The sequence below is a fragment of the Polypterus senegalus genome, chromosome 2 (genome assembly GCF_016835505.1).
Source record: "Polypterus senegalus isolate Bchr_013 chromosome 2, ASM1683550v1, whole genome shotgun sequence".
NCBI lineage: Eukaryota > Metazoa > Chordata > Cladistia > Polypteriformes > Polypteridae > Polypterus > Polypterus senegalus.
This window is the reverse complement of record NC_053155.1, coordinates 78,365,848-78,383,743: the sequence shown is the minus strand read 5'-3', so window position 1 is coordinate 78,383,743 and position 17,896 is coordinate 78,365,848. Positions and strand designations below refer to the sequence as shown.

Genomic DNA, 17,896 nt, shown 5'->3' with positions numbered 1-17,896 from the left:
TTTTGTGTGTGTGTGTGTGTGTACTCATAAAATTAAATAGTTTAAGAAAAATACATGACACGGTAGTACATGAAAAGCTATCACTTGAGTTGCCTTCTGTAGAGATCTACAGTAGATTCTTATGGTTATTTTGAAAAGCCGCAATAACCTGGTCTAAGGAGGCTGTGAATGTCTGAGTGTACGCTGCCATGGACTAGTATTTCAGACAGGGCAAATTTCTGCCTCTCATTCATTTTAGCTATGTTGACATTTCCCTGAGAATGAAAAAGTAGGATATTGTAGTTTTAGCTGTCCGTCTGTGTACTTACATTTTTCACCATCTGCTTTATGTTTGTTCTTTGGTATTAATAGTACCGTAACCCCAGCAACCCTCTGGCTCACTATGACACCACAGCAGAAGAGATTCTCCAACAGTGTGAGGGTAAGTCATTACACTTTTAAAGTACCTCTCATGAGTTGCAAAGTGATCTATTTTCCCGCAACATGCATCTAGTGTTTTGCTTTCAGATAAGGCAACTTGGAGTGGGTGAGCACATGTGTTCCTTGTTTGTCTAATGCTTTTCAGAATGTAAAACACTTACGGAGGGAGGTCCAGTAAAGTAGAGGTGACTTTTACAAATGAGCATAAGTTGACTGCAGAAACAAAACTCCTATCTTACCCCAAATATGGACTGTTCAGTAGTGTTGTGGATTACTAGTTTAGAAGGTTATTTTGTAATTGTATAATTTTGTGTAATTCTGGAACATTGGTTTACATTTCACTTTGAATAAAGGCAAAATAACTAATGGTTTGTGTATTAACATTTTACTGCTGATGGACTTGGATGAATTTCAGGGTTCGTTTTGCATATACAGTAACTCCACCTCGGCCATCTAGAGCTGCAACGTATGCCTTACAAGAAAGATCTGGAGTCCTAGCTGATTTTCTGCCTTTACACAATCACAGTGTAAAGGATGCTGGGTTATGGCACATGAGTTATACTTTTGTGTGGGCTGTTAAATGCACTTAACACTACTGCATATCATGAATGCTGTGCAGCTTTGTCATTTGTTTTTTTTTAAAGGATCTAATGGTGCAAGAGGGTCCAGAGAGGGCAATATTGCAGAACAACTAATTCTGAGGAAAGCATAAAAACTACTTAACTCTTTGAGGGGTTGAATATTTTTCCTGTTTTCTGAAAAGCACACACGGCAATGGTTTCACACAAAAATTGGCATAAAACATCTTTTGCTGCGTACCGTGGCTGCTGTCGGCGCCTGTTCAGTGTCTCTGGCAGCAGCAGCTGCACGGGGGCTTCTCAGTGACCAGCAGGAATACACACAGCAGTAGCAGTGTGATGTAATCTGGTTTGTACCTCTTGACATCGCACAGAGATGGTCTTTCCAGGTGAACGCTGGTGTAGGTACATTCACTACACTGACATGTTCAGCACTACAATCATCTTATGCTGGTCCTTCACTCTCGTTTGCGATCTCCAGATCACTTGCATCAAAATCCTACAACTCTGATTCCAACTCGGCGATATCATACGTAAAACATCATCCACAGAGTATTGTTTCTGGTATTTCACCAGATGTCAATGCCATTTGAGGGGTTACTTGCTCTTCGCTACTCATGCTCACACAGGAAATCTCTGTGCAATTAACAAAGCTGACTTTTGTCACAGTTTATATAGCTGATTACCATCCTCTACCCCTGAATTTCAACAAAAGTCGACATCCACCCTGAAAGAGTTAAGCTGAAAACATTGACCCTAAAAATTTAAGGAGACTTAAGATGGATTTCAGATGTTAGGAATATCTTTTTTTTTTTTTTTTTTTTATAAAGATATTTGCTGGTTATGAATACGTTTTAAACATTTAGACTAATTTGCATGCTGAAGAACAAAATCCCAAGTAGGGTCACTGAAAAGAATACACTGGACAGCAAATTCAAATACTGTGTAGGGATGGTATGATAATAAAGCCACTTGACATTAAAACCTTAAAATTTAACAATGTCTGAACTTCTCAATAATGAAGTGCAGCCAAACAATATGCTTTTACTAAAGGATCACTTATTTAATGGAACAAGGCTAATTTATATGCTGCACTATAAAAAATGATACTGACACCACAGAAGATATTGCTTTGTGCAGTCCAATATAAAGGTATCTAGCTGTAATTTTAAAAATGTAATTTTAAATAGTTTGCCATCCAGTTGCAAAATAAAAAAGCAATTTGGGTTGGACAAAGCCAGTTCCAGAAGCATAATTTTGAGGACAGGAGCCAACCATGTAGAGGCTGCTTGTCCCTTGTAATACTCCCTCCTGCACATTCAGACTTGGACTATAGTAAGGTTGGTAATTTACACCTGGACCTTTTAGTTGTGAGATCTTACCCGCTGTGCTGTAGGGCTCTAAAACATTCCAGTGCCTTTTGTTAATTAGTTCTGTTTCAATCAATTAATCAATCCCACATTTATTTATATAGCACATATTCATACAAAAAAATGTAGCTCAAAGTGCTTTACAAAATGAATAGAAAAATAGAAGACACAATAAAAAATAAACATAAGGCAACATTAATTAACATAGAATAAGTAAGGTCCAATGTTCAGTTTTGTGCAAGTTTGCCTTCAATAGACAAACTGAGAAAGTCGAGATTCCAAGTGACAGTATCTCTTCATTACATGTGAACAGCATGCTGTTTGGAGAAGATAAAAATTTTATGATGTCTGAAAACCAGCAAAAAGATCCAGTAGATGGAAGCATTAGTTACTGCTTTTTTTTTTTTTTTTTTTGTTGCTTTGGCTTCAGCCAAGTTTTGTGACTGTTGCACTGCTTTTGAAAACTACTAACGTATGAGATGGAGAGAGACTGGGTAGCCTTCCAAAAAAACCTTAGACTTTTGAGTGCAACTGGCAGGAGTACATTAGTTTTCTTAGTGGAGAACCCTTGTTAAACTGATCCCTTTGTGGTTGTAATTCTGACCAACAGACCATGAGACAGTTTGGTGTTTAACCCCTCAAATAAAAAGCACGGGATGTATTGTGCCAAGGTGTCCCATATCTATGCATAAAGGCTCCGTTTATCCTTTCCTTTTATTAAGACCTGTTCCTTTCTTGTTAAAAGTCTTTTCAACACGGTTTGTGAAAGCTAATATTATTCCATTGCTTTATTATTTCCTTATTGGTTTTGTTTTACTATAGGAAAGATCGACATGCTGGTAGCTGGAGCTGGAACAGGTGGTACCATTTCTGGTATTGCCAGAAAGTTGAAGGAGAAGTGCCCTCACTGCAAGGTACTGTTTTATTTAAATGTTCTGTGCTTTTTAACAGTAGAATATTCTCTTGCACGTTTTTAGATTAACTCCACAAAACTATTTTCAGATATTTGCTCATTTGCTTATTTACAAAGTGAGTAAACTACAATAAGACTTAATGATAACTAGCGCTATATAAACACCAGTTTTTTGAACTAATCGTATTATAAAATGGGCTTGGAGTGTGTGCAAAAATGCCACCTTACATAAAATTTGCATGTACAGTAGATAAACACACATCTGTTTAAGTTCAGGATGCTAAACATCCAGGAAGTTTAGTTCTTTATACCAAACATGGAGATATTACATGGAATTTGGAGCTTAATGTTAAATTAGAGCAGTTCAAAATTGACATTTCACTTTTTTTTTTTTTTTTTGCATATGCTGCTGAGCACTATAAGGTCATGTGCACCACCCTGGAATATTTGCTTTCATGACACATGGGCTCAAACCAGTTATTGTGTATCTTATAAATACAGTATTTATCATTCTAATGCTGATTCATAGGGAGAAACAATACATGATTCCCAAATGCAAGATTTTCTTACATAATACGAACACATCATCCTAAAATGTACACATGTTGTGGAACTACGAGTAAGGGAAACCATTCACTAAAACATGAGCATTGGTCATTGGACTATCACCCTCCACTGAGTCTGTCTAAACTTGGTTAGCCTGTGTTTAAGCAAGATAAAGCTATTTCAAGCATTCTGACAGAAAGAAGATTAAATATCCAAATAGTTTTTAATTCAGCAAGATCTTAATTTTCATTTTTTTCTTTCCCTCTCTTTTGATTAGATTGTTGGAGTAGATCCTGTTGGCTCTACCCTTGCAGAACCTGAGGGTTTGAATGTGACAGATAAGAGCTCCTATGAGGTGGAGGGTATTGGTTATGATTTCATCCCTACTGTCCTGGACAGAGCGGTGAGCTTTGCTTTATGTACTGTTTTTATAAGTAATAATTCTCAGAGAATATGTTAATTATGACACAGATTTCAAGTGATTAGGCCATGTTGGCAGTTACAAACATTACTGAACGGCAAGACAACTCTCCAGTGACCATGACCTTTAACTTGCAAATTTATACTTTTGTTGCCATGTGATTTTTGAATAGAATTGTAAAGTTGAGGAGCTGTCCCTGTCATGCCTTTAGTCACATAATCAGAATGTGACATTTTTCATTGTGCTTTCACAATCATTTCTTTGATTTCAGGATAACATTTAAACACAAGATGACTCCAAAATTAGTATGGCGTACCGCCTTACATGGCTTTACCGTGATCTGACTTCTTTATTGTGTACTTGTCTTCAGTTTTAATAATCCCAAGGTTGGATTACTGTTGCTCCAAGTTTAAGTTAAGATCTTCCTTTCTGATTAAGTGCACTAGTCATCTTTGCCATGTAGTAATTTTGTGTGTGTTTGTGGCTTTGTCTTCGGATTCTTTCCAAGGGAAGGCATAACTCTGTCTGATTCAAGAGTTTAGGCACTAAGATTCCTTAAAGTTCAGGCTTCTTCTCCCAGATTGGGTTCAGTCAGTGATTACAGAGCTCAGAGTGTGAGTGTTCACAGTGACTCCAGACTGCCCCAGGGAGCAGGCAAGGGACATGGCAACTACATTAGTTTTAAGGGAGCATGTAGCTTCTGTTTGTACGCCACTGGAAATTGGGCATAATGGACAATTCCTACTTTGTCTCTTGGATAGAATAAAGAGTCTGAATCCTTACAAAGAAAACAGTGCTAGATTGGAGGGGGGGAAGGCATATCAAACATTGGCAAATGAGGAAAATTGTGCCTTTTTAAATATACTGTAAATGTTTTCTGATACTTAAAACATCCACAACAGGAGATGTGCAACATTATTTTGTAAAAGTACAGTAGACCACTCCACAACTGATGGCTAACCTAAGTTTTCATTAAATGAAATCTTTGGCTGCATTGGTGCTGGGAGGCCACCTGCTATCATCATGGCCAAATTGCTGTTGTATTTACAAAATGCCCCAGGATTGTAGTCAGTTGGTCTCGCGCGCTCTCTCTCTTCTAATTGTACACAAGTACTATTTATCTCCTGTACTCTCTTCAGGTAGTTGATAAGTGGTATAAGACTGACGATGAAGAATCTTTTTCAATGTCTCGATTGCTCATTAAAGAAGAAGGGCTTCTTTGTGGTAAGTGGGTTTTTTTTTTTAAATCTATCTATCTCTGTCTATACTGCTCAAAAAAATTAAAGGAACACTTTTGAATCGGAGTATAGCATCAAGTCAGTGAAACTTCTGGGCTATTGAGCTGGTCAATTAAGTAGGAGAGAGGGTTGTTAATCAGTTTCAGCTGCTTTGGTGTTAATGAAATTAACAACAGGTGCACTAGAGGGGCAACAATGAGATGACCCCCAAAACAGGAATGGTTTAACAGGTGGAGGCCACTGACATTTTTCCCTCCTCATCTTTTCTGACTGTTTCTTCACTAGTTTTGCATTTGGCTACAGTCAGTGTCACTACTGGTAACATGAGACGATACTTGGACCCTACAGAGGTTGCACAGGTAGTCCAACTTCTCCAGGATGGCACATCAATATGTGCCATTGCCAGAAGGTTTGCTGTGTCTCCAAGCACAGTTTAAGGGGCATGGATGAGATTCCAGGAGACAGGCTGTTACTCTAAGAGAGCTGAACAGGGCCATAGAAGGTCTTTGACCCATCTTCAGGACCGGTATCTGCTTCTTTGGGCAAGTAGGAGCACGATGAGCACTGTCGGAGCCCTACAAAATGACATCCAGCAGGCCACTGGTGTGAATGTATCTGATTAAACAATCAAACAGACCTCATGAGGGTGGCCTGAGGGCCCAACATCCTCTACTGGGCCCTGTGCTCACTGCCTGGCACCATGGAGCTCGATTGCCATTTGCCATAGAATACCAGAATTGGCAGGTCCACCACTGGCGTCCTGTGCTTTTCACAAATGAGAGCAGGTTCACCCTGAGCACATGTGACAGACATGAAAGGGTCTGGAGAAGCCGTAGAGAATGTTATACTGCCTGTAACATCGTTCAGCAAGACCGGTTTGGTGGTGGATCAGTGATGGTCTGTGGAGGCATATCCATGGGACACACAGACCTCAACAGGCTAGACAACGGCAACTTGACTGCCATTAGGTATCGGGATGAAATCCTTGGACCCATTATCAGACTCTGTGCTGGTTATGTACAAGCATGTGGGGGCCATACAAACTACTGAGTACAATTTAGGGTTGCTGCAGTGAAATTTCAGCAAAATGGACTAGCCTGACACATATTTTCACTTTGATAGAAATGAAAATTATCAACCTACACAGGTTGAAAGTCAAAGGCAACCCGAAAATCAAACGATGTGACATCCTTTTCATTCCAAACACATTACCCAGTCAATATCATTATAGATATCCAGCAGGATTTTTTTTTTCATCATTGAGATCTGATGTGTTTTCAAAGTGTTCCTTTAATTTTTTGAAGCAGTTGTAATACAATTTGTTTTTTGCATCAGTTTTAGTGAAGTGAATATACTTTAAAAGATTTTTATTTTAATAATTCAAAATCTAGAGTGTAATTCACATGTCATAAGGAACAAATGCTTGAGAAACTGTGCCTATAGTCCCATTTCTTCTGTGGGCTGAGCTTTACTGAGCCCACTGTTTTCCTGCATTCACAAGCAGAGAAAAGGTGACAACTGCAGAGAAGTAATTTTAAACCGCATAGGGTTTCAGTTCATACAAATTCTTTGTGTAAAACCATAATTGCTTCACAGTGCTGCCTTCACATTTGCTGAGCTAATTACAGCCAGAGGGCTTGTGCACCAGACGATTCAGAAGAGCTTTAGAGAGCTAACTATAAAAATAAAACCTGAAATGCTAGAAGGAATTTTTTGTCTCTGTAATTTTGTGATTAGAACAAAAAGACTGATCGGTGTATCATTGGGTTGTCTTGAATCTACCTAGCCTTTTCAGTCTGTGTGGTGTGTTTTTTTTTTTTTTTGTTTGTTTTTTTTTTTAATTTTCTGTGTTACCCTTGGGGCAATATGTCTTTTCTGCCTGATAGGTTTATTTGTGTCCATGTTGTACACCCCACACTCTGCCAGCACTTGTACTGTATAGGTGCAAAGTCATTACTTTGGCAGACCATTCAAAGGGATTTGTGGTACTAAAACATTGGTCTTCAGTAACTTACACATTTTTTCTGTTTTTTGCTTTCCCACCAGTGCCTTTTACATTTTTTGTTCTTTAAATCAAGTTTTGCAATTTTAAAATAGCTATAGTTTTGACTCAGAATCTCTTGCTGTTAATGACCTAGGCTACAAGATGCATAGACAGTAGGCTCTGGGAGTAAACGACTAATTTTATTTCAGAAATCCAGCTTGGATACCATGAATGCACAGCTTGCTAGAAAATTAGGTTTACTTGGCACAATTTGTCTATTTCCTAGAAAATAGATTATAAAACTATCCATTTTGTGCTTCAGAATAATGCAGAAACAATACATTTTTAAAATTTTTTGATTAAAAAAAAAAATGTCAATTGGTAAAGGATCTTCTTGATCTTGCTTTTGTTTTTCTTCGAAAGGCGGAAGCTCTGGTAGTGCGATGGCAGCAGCTGTTAAAGCAGCCCAGGAACTAAAGGAAGACCAGCGCTGCGTAGTCATCTTGCCAGATTCTGTGCGCAATTACATGTGAGTCACACAGTGGGAACTGAATAACCTGATGAATGGTTCTGTGTTCACTTTACATATTAGCTAGTTGGTAAAACGCCTAACTACTGATGGAAACAAATCTACTTTTCATACAAGTGGTTTTGCTTCTACTGAACTTCAAAGCTGGCATGTAATTTGATGCTTTTTTTCTATTATAATCATTTTTATTGACTATAACCACTAAGAATTAGTTTTAAAAAAAAAAAAAAACTTTTTTTATAGTCAAGGGTAATAAAAGAATAAGTAGAGATCTAAAATGCAATAGCAACAGATACCGACAAAGAAAAAAAATGAAGGGTAGGCTGTAATGATAAATACACCAGAGCACAACATGCAACATTAGCCACATTATAAGCAAGCAAAGTCACAATATGAATGTGCACTGAAGCTACTGTGCCCACCTGGCTGCCGCTGCTCCTTTTCTGGTTCCTGATGGTATTCTTTTGTAGTGTATGTTGAGTTGAACTGCCCTTACTTGGATTTATTCCTTGTTGTTTGTTTTTAAGGATTCTTTGTACTATCTGCCTATTTTAGGATCGGCCCTGGATCTTCTGTAACCTATGGTGCTAAGATCTCTGCTAAGCCATTTTGCACTGTACAGGGTTCAGTTTCTAATTTTGTTTAGCAATTCCTGTGTATTCAACTGAGTAGTTTTTATGTGATAAGATTGGGAATTTTATATCTCCAAACAACCAGGATAACCCTTGGCCATACCATAAACCAGCCATTCAGCCCCCTCCTTTTTGTTCTGGTGTTTTAATGCAAAGATTTTATTGCAGGTATAACCGTGATCAATCTCCTCACAAACCTGGATGACACACCACCTTAAAGAAATACTCTACCCACAAACTATGTGTGTGTGTGTGTTTTATATATATTTTACTTAACTTCCCATCCATGACTAAAAATGAGGCTTTAATCTCATGTTTTTAGAGAACCAATCACAAAGTTATGGTGGAAGGGTCTTCAATGGGACCATAGAGGCTAATACTAAACAACCGCAAACAATATTAAAATGTGTGGAAAAAATATCGGGCTACTCATGTTGCATAATTCATATGTCAGTTATCCAACCATATGCTCAGTATGCAAAATTATTTAAAGTACAAATGAAAAGTAGTCAAAATAAAATCAAAAGGTGTAAGTTTGCGTGATATGTATAACAAAACCAAAACACTTATAGGAAGGGCATGAAAATTTGAATATCAACAAAAATATTTAGCATCAAAAATATTTTGGAGAACAGTCATTGGACATAAAAAAAAAAAAAAAAAGTGACATGATGAGTCAACAGTGGGTCCGTCTACAAAATACGCATAGAAAAAATGACAGAGAAACCTTTTCTTCCCAGGGGGAAATTTGGCTTTTTACAGATGCTGTTTAAAATAATTAAGTGCATAAATTGGTAAATGAAATCAGTATATGTACACATTATAGTCTGAAAACACACCAGAATGACTAAAAATTAATAAAACTAAACATTGTTTTTTTTTTTTTTTTTTAAAGGACTAAGTTCTTAAGTGATAAATGGATGTATGAGAAGGGTTTTCAGAAGGAAGAGGATGTAAATATTAAAAAGCCTTGGTAAGTAACAGTTTTAAAACTAATAAACTGGTAAGTCACGTACTTTGCGAGACATGCAGGGTACTTCAAGGAGAAAGCGTAAGGTGAAAAATAATACATGGAACCATATTTCTAGATGTTTGAGACTTCCCACTTTGCAGTAACTTTGCAGAAGCATTGTTCCTAATTTTGCCATGACCAGATATTTAAGGTTTGTCTCCTTATACAATATAGACCACTCGGTTAAATGCACTAGATCTTAAAATAACAATTTTAGTTGCTCCATGATCCAGTGTTTTTTTTTTTTTTTTTGTGATGTGATTGCAGCAGTAAAGTTTTACTAAATTGGCACCAAACACTCTTGGTTTAATATATTAATTCATCACATTTAATCAAGCTTCCAGTTAGATGAATACCAATGTATATACTGTAGTTGTTGTTGACCAGGTGGCCATGTTCTAAGCAGCCTTAAGACAAGAAGTCCTAACTGGGTACAGTTCTGCTATTTACAGATTTTTTTTTCTTTTGTTCAGATTACATTAGGAAAAGTGGTTTCAGAAGATGCAATTAGAGTTTCTAATAAATGTCTAAAGGATGTAGAAAAAGAATGGGAAAGAAGTAGTTAAGATTGTGGAACACTAATAAGAGATTGGTCTATTGTTTAAGTTGTTTTTACACCTTTAATCCACAGCCACATAGATACCTGTATAAATGTGTGCTGTCCTTGCAGAAAACTGGTGTAAAGATTTGTAATTGTGTGCGTTGAGGTTTAGGCCACATCATTACATTCATATAGAGCTTTGAATCTCTTCCAACCTGCAGGTGGTGGAATATAAAGCTTCAAGAGCTAAACCTGTGCGCCCCACTTACTGTGCTTCCCTCTGTTACCTGCCAGACGACTATAGAGATTCTGAAAGAGAAAGGCTTTGATCAGGCACCCGTTGTGAACGAGTCTGGGTATGATTGTTTTTTTTTGCTTAAATGTGTTAAGGTAATGTTTAGCTTTTTTTTTTTTTGTCTTTTCTGTGATGTGTTCTGCAGTATTTCCAAATCCAGTTAATCCTTCTGAAAATCAAAGTTTAACGCATGACTGAAAACTTGAGGGTTAAAAGTTCATTGCAGGCCATTGGGCATCCTAGTTTAAACTTTGTGACCTCTATATGTCAGTCAAGTAATGTGAACACAAAGGCCCCCAATGTATTTTGGAATGTTAAAACCATTGGATGTGCAGTCGGCTTAGAACAAGCCGAATTCAAAGAATACATTGGCCAGCAATTTTTGTTGGTTTAGAATGAATAGCATAACTGCCTGCTGAGCAAAATGGAGGGGGGGAGGAATCACATGACCATAAGATGTACGTTTTCATGTGCTTGAAGTGGACGCAGTGAAATCCTAACAATGAAAATATTAAAGTCTTTTAAGAGGCTAAAGGATGTAATGTAAAAAAAATGCATAAAAAGATCAAAATTTGCTTGGAACAACAAAGTATACATTTAAAATTAGTAAAATGTTTGTTGTACACTCACTGCATTGTCACTCTGTCTCTACAAACTTCTCGTACTTTATCTTCTTTCGGTACATTAAATGTTATGTGTTCTTCTCAGTTCACAGCACACTTTGTAAAATGTACAATTTATGTGAAGAGATACTTGTAATCTCAATTTTTAGGTGTATGCTAGGGTTAACTGTCCCTCACTTTTTGTAGGTGCCCAAAAATATTTGGGTGTTCATCTTTGATTGACTGAGCACATTTTATTCAGTTTAATTTTGGAAGGCTAGTACTGCTAATAGTACCTCTTAAATAAGTGCCAAATGTGCACAAGACCTGGGAGGAACCCATTTCTGGTTTCATTTAATTTGGATAATCATACATTTATACCAATATGAAGCTGCAAAATTGGCAGTTTTACATCTCATCTGCCATAAGCTGAGTCTCAAACTGATTAAACAAAGGAGGCGGAAGCATCACCTGCCTCCATATGCCAAGAATGCCAACTGTACCATGACACTATATACACAAACAAGTGTCTTCATGTGTTTACCAGCAGCTGAATGGCTAATCATGCCAAACATGCAAGTAATAATGGTTCTAACTTTGACCAGAACAGCAAAGTAGAAATTTTATTTGAAAAATAGTAATTGGAGTACATTAAAGCTTGCCCAAAAGTGCACATTTTTGTCTTGTACAGATTAATGGCAATATTCAAACTAAAAGCAGGTTTTTAGCATAATTATAAAGCAATGGTTTTCAACTCTTCTTCGGCTGCATAATAAATCTAAATGTTTCCTTTAATTGTAAAGATGTTAAACAGAATGTAAATGTTTTAATGGTAATGACATCGATATTAAATTTTAAAACCCCAATGAAAAAAAAATTGAGCAACAAGAAAATTAGAGCACCTTTTTCATAATTTGTAAGAACAAAATTATTCTTAACAATTGACATTGTTCTAAATAGAACTTTTCATAACAAACAAATGCTTATATTAGTGAGCTTGTATGATGCTGTCTTATTCTGTATGGTCACACTGGTGAATGATGGCACAAAACAAGTTCACATTGTAGATTACTCGCTGTGAGACACACAACTTAATTCAGCACATTCAAAATAATGAGGACTGCCTTCTTATTCAGTGTTTGTAAACTGAATTCTGGCCTAGTACCACTGACACTTAACTTTGTACACACCTCAGTTCATCTTTTAATTTTCTGACTCTCTGGCGATGATTGTATGCCCCAGCTCCCAGTTGTCTTCCATGTCCCATTTCCTGGTCACAGTATGTAGAGAAACAACACACAATTAGCATCACTCGTATTAATGTTCTAATAAACAGAGGATTTCAAGCCTTTACACACAGTGCAGTGTTAAACATGTGGAGGAATAACTAATACAAATGATTTGTTATCAGTAACATCCAGGTGCTGGTCTAGGCCACATGTTGCTATAAAGATACAATATCTTGATTTGCTAAATTAGTTAATCTTGTTTGAATATTTCTAGGCTGGCTGTTTACTGGATGCCCCTTCTAACTAGAGAAGAAACTACAATTCATTAACATTTGCATTGTAAACCCAAATTTTCATATTTTTACTTCCGAGTATTCCTGTCTTGCTCTGAAACGAAACATGCCTGGTTTAATATTTTTGTTACCTTGAAAATTGTATTATGGAGAGTGAGTTTTGATATTGTAATTAAACCGGTTCTGCATATTAAACCTTTCTAATAGTTCGATCATCCATTTTGTCTTTTTAGAATTATTCAAGGAATGGTTACCCTTGGAAACATGTTGTCTTCTGTTCTTGCTGGAAAAATTCAACCATCTGATCCAGTCAGCAAAGTCTTATATAATCAGTTCAAAAAGGTTTGCTGCATTTTCAGAATATTTACACTGGATTTTTTAAACAACTGATTTAATGTTAATTTTTATGGACTTTTCTCATTAAGGTATAGCTCAGTTTAGTAAACAAAGCAAAAGTGTGTTTATGGTTCAGAAATGTTTCCTGTTAACACCATTTTAAACCATTTAGGAAGCATGACAGGCCATTGCCATTCAAAGATGCTAGTTACCAAGCATTTACATTTACTTATTTGGCTGATGCCTTCATCCAAGGCAACTTGCAGCATTTATGATGCAATTTGTTACATTTCTTCCTTTTTTTTTTTGCATGTGGAGCACACGCAGGTCAAGTGACTTGCTCATGGTCACAGTGTCAGTAGCAAGCAAATAGTTGACCACCTTTAACAAATGCTACAGTCTAACTTCAAAAATTTATAACTGGAAGCAATTTCCCTCTGAATTCTGCACTGGAACCAATTGAATTTTCTCTGTATGTTGCAATCGTAATTTATTTGTATTCAGAGAACCATGAACTTTGAGACCAATTAACTTCTAAATAACTACATCTGATCAGAGAAATTGGTACCATTTAAAAAAAGTTTGTATACTTGTATACAGATTGTTTTTGTTTTGAGGTTGATGCTTTATGTATAATTTTAATTTGTTATTCACAAGTAGATTTACTTATCTTTGTTTAGTTTGAGGTTCTCTGAACAATAAGGCCTCTTGCAGTACCTTTAATGGAACAGACTGATGTAGGGAAAAGTGTATCCTTAAAATACAAACCAGTGTTTATTGCAATGTTTGGTGGCATTCTCTTTGTGTATGTGTTTTAGGGCTGTTAATTTTCTTTTTTTAAATGGGTAGATATACCAGCATCCTCTTTCCCAGCTTCAGAACTTTTAAAGGAAAGTGTGCAAAAATGACAAGAGTTTTCAGAAGACTAATGGTTTTTAATATACCACTATAGATTAATTCTACTGGAACTACTTAATTTAAAAAGATGTATCCCGTTTTATTACAGCTGATCCACAGGTAATACTTCCCAAATATTTACAATTGCTAATTCCTTCAGTGCTTTACCCGCCCTGCCAAAATCTTCAAGTCTGAATATGGGGATTAACGGTCAAGGTTTTTTTAAGTGAATAAAATTTAAAATTGGTATAATCTATATCACACGTTTTGGATAAGTTAATTGTGCTATGGCTTAGTCTTTCAGATATTTTTAATCCTGAACTGGAATGACTCCAAACCTTAATTTTGTAAAAACTGAAATGTCATGGAGAAATACTGAATGTGTCTGAATCTATTAATCTTGTATATTGAGGGTGACTTCTGACCAACAACTTAACCGCTAGCTGGCCTTTCGTACATGTATGTCCTCCGATTAACTGAAATTCATCTGGCTGGCATTCGACAAGGTGTTAAATGTAGCATAGTGATGATGGACTTTCCTCCACTAGTTGGTGCAGCAGTTGTTTCAGATTACCCAGTGATAAATCTGTGCTTCAGATTTTCTCCCCTTATTAATGTTCAATTGAATTGAAAACCAGGCTGCAACATTCAGCTGAACTCTCATTCCTGTTCTTGGAATCATTCAAGACAATTCATTTCCTACCCTTTTGCAACACAGCAGTGTATTGCTAAAAAGCCTTTTTGCCATTGGGTGCATGTCTGCAGTGAAGGAATGCTTGACATCAAAATCAGTTATGTGGCATTTCAAACTTGACTCGCCTCAAGCAAAGCCCCATTTTCACTTCTGCCACCAGGCCGCATCTTCTACACCCTACAGGATGGACCCATTGTTTGTCTCACATAGCACTTTTAAAGCCAGATAAATTTTGACTCTTTCTTGGTTTCTTTCATGGTCTAAAGTGTACAGATTTTGATGCTGCCAATGAATGAGCGAGCAGTTGGTTATAGAGGAATGGGCGGCTGGTATGCCTCATAATAACACTTTAGGATTATTTCTATGGTGTTTATATTCACTTCTTTCCAAAAAAAGTCCTTAACATTCGTTGTTGTTGCTCCATTTTCAAGCTTGCAGAGTCAGTCGTAAATTAAATCTAGAAATAAAATCTGAGCCTCCTGCTGTCAGGTGCTGATATAAAGCAAATGGCTAATCTGTGAACATTAAAAAAACCACTTGGTTGTCACACCTGCGAACAGAACAGAACTGGCAGGTCCAGCGCTTTAATTTTTAACCATATTTCAAATAAATGGCTAATTATTGAACAGCAGACAAATTCCTGGTATGCTGACTCTTTATCTGAATTTCTCTCCATTATGGTAAATAGTGATTATCATCAGGAAACTCACATTTTATGTGGTGTTTAAAAATAAAAAAAAAAAGGGCTGTATTTTCTAAAACATTTATTAACACCAATCTAATGTCATACTTAACCATTTTTCTGTAAAAACAGGCATGGTTTTTAAATAAAATAAACAGCAACCTGATCCAGTGATTGAGAAATGCTTCTCAAACATCTTTCTGGATATTTGTGCCAATGTTTATTTTAGTAAAGCTTTTGACTGTTGAAACTGCCCTTTGAAGACTGCAAAAAATATTTTCATGGTTGAAACCTTTAATAAAAAGCACATAAATCCAACTTCAATCAAAAAGCAAAGGTCTTTCTTTTCTTTTTGTGTATATGAGCTCTTTTCTGAGTCTGTGCAAAGTGTTTTCCTTCCAAAGCACAATTTTGTATGGGGAAGTGGATGTACAATTTAAACAGATTGTTTATATTCATGGGAGTTGTTAAATATGCATAATAGACCCAATTATTTTACATTACAGCGAGTAATTAACCATTGTTAAAAAGTAGTTAGTAATTCTTTTGATTTATTACGTTTTATGTTGAGTTAGAGGTATTTGTTGCGTTTTATGTTTTTGTTCTGTTTGGCTTTGAAATTAACACGCAAATACTTTTTAAACTTACTCTTCTACTGTAAAACTTCAGTAAAAACCGTATTTGGAATGAACTTTTCGTCAATATTGCATTGAATTTTGATTCTGTGTTTGAAGTTACATTGTGACAATCGTGAATATCGTTTCTTTCTAATAAATGAACTGACATTTTTTAAATGTTTGTCCCTGTGATTTGTTAATTGTCATAGTAAAGGCTATTCTAACAGGAAACTAAATTTTTTAATACGACTGGCATATCATGATCTCCTTTGGTGTCTAATGTTATCCGCAGTAGATGTACTACATTAACTTTCTTGTTGCCTGTTAAAATTTTACTTCAGAATTGTTCGACCAATTATGAATACAACTAATCTTGTCCTATTGCATAGCCCATCACTCATACATAAATTACGCAATAATATTATGATATATCCATCTTGCAACAGTAATTCGGCTGGTGGAAGGCCGGACAGTGGTAATGGTTGTAGATATTCTATGGAATATTGTAAGCTGATGTTTTCATCTTCCACACCGCCAACTGTTTAACCAATTTGTCGTATAACCGATTAACAATTTTTGCGTTCATTTGTTTGACTTCATCGTTTCTCTGTGCTAGGAGTGCCCTTATACTCATTTCTTCATTTGATAACCCTTTGGCATGAAATTCTTCAATAAGATTTGGATATAAGTCTTTTACTGGATACTTAAAGTGAGGAAAAAGTAAAAATTTATAAGAGCTGAGAGTGCAGGAACTGTCTGACAAAAGCATTCACATGAATGAGAGGTGAGAGGACCGTGGGTAAGGGCTGTTAACCGTAAATGGTTGAGAGGAGGGCGGAACTTGAAAAAATCTCTTGGCAATAGTCTTGTCTCGTCTCAAGATTTTCTTTTATAACAGAGAGACTTATCTTAAGATATTCTCAGTCTTTCTTTGAATACTCACTCAGTGTTCCAGGACTTTTTGTGGGTGTTTTTTTTTTTTGAGCCTACTGGCTTGGCTTATGGAGGCTGACAAGTGGTGCTGTGTTATCCTGTATGGAGTTCTAATTTGAGCTCCCTGGTGATTTTTATCAGCAGTCTCTATACCTGTATGCCACTTAGATAATCCTTCATCTATGACTAACTACCTGTGAGGAGCTCATACCCTGTGGATGAAAGTAGAAAGCCATCCCATCCTGATATGAGCACAATGGTAACAAGGGGTTGTGGTTTTATTTTGGTAAAATGCAGGATTGCTAGAGTATTATGCTACACTGAATGTGGGAGGGAAATATGATGATCCCTTGCAGATTTTCTTCACAATTTTCAGAAATTGTTGAACACTGTTAGTGCCAGTTTATACTTAACAGTCAGAATGCATATGCACACGCATTATGGCTGCCACGCATTCCCAGTGTTCATTTGATGTGTCCTCTGAGCACATCCTCTGAAATTAATGGAACACGTGTGAGTTGCAATACCAGCAAAAAATCAGGGAGCGCAGTGTGCTCAATTTGGAGCGTGACGTCAGTCTCGGTTTACTATCGACCTGTAACAGCAAGCTGCTTTGCAGACCCTACCAGATGAATGTGTGTGCTTTGATGTTTGACGAATGGTTCAATGTGGTGAAGCAATACAAATGTATTCATGGTGCTTTCAAGTGTCACATTTTTCCCATCGTAATGACACTTACATAAAAAAAAGTATATTATATTATATATATTTGAGCCACAAAGGGAAAAAAAATTAGGGACAAACTGAAAAGATCTGTTTTATGATTAATGTGGAAATTTCATCTTTAACCTCAATTTCCACTTTAATTTGTAGTTTTTGTCATTAAAGTAGACCGTCAAATATCCCCTAAATGCTGACCAAATTGTTAATCACTACATGCTTCTGGGGCTTCCTCCTGTGCTGACTGCAGCAGCAATTGCCACACAGAACACATTGAATGCATGATATTCCAGCTCTCTGCACATTTAGAATTCTTAGATTTGTAATTGATATTACTTTCATGATGAAATGCATTGAAGTACTGTATGTATATTACATTTTACAAAAAAATCGTTCACTTCATTTAAATAATGA

General features: G+C 36.4%; 1 protein-coding gene across 1 annotated transcript in view; it reads left to right on the top strand.

Moving 5' to 3' along the window:
• Positions 1 to 17,896, top strand: part of cbsa (cystathionine beta-synthase a) — a 41,831-nt gene that overhangs the window by 20,398 nt on the left and 3,537 nt on the right. The window contains exons 7-14 of the mRNA XM_039744041.1: positions 352 to 421; positions 3,191 to 3,282; positions 4,105 to 4,230; positions 5,388 to 5,472; positions 7,894 to 7,999; positions 9,527 to 9,604; positions 10,406 to 10,540; positions 12,837 to 12,945. Coding sequence (XP_039599975.1) covers positions 352 to 421; positions 3,191 to 3,282; positions 4,105 to 4,230; positions 5,388 to 5,472; positions 7,894 to 7,999; positions 9,527 to 9,604; positions 10,406 to 10,540; positions 12,837 to 12,945 — 801 coding nt within the window. The remainder of the gene's footprint in view (positions 1 to 351; positions 422 to 3,190; positions 3,283 to 4,104; positions 4,231 to 5,387; positions 5,473 to 7,893; positions 8,000 to 9,526; positions 9,605 to 10,405; positions 10,541 to 12,836; positions 12,946 to 17,896) is intronic.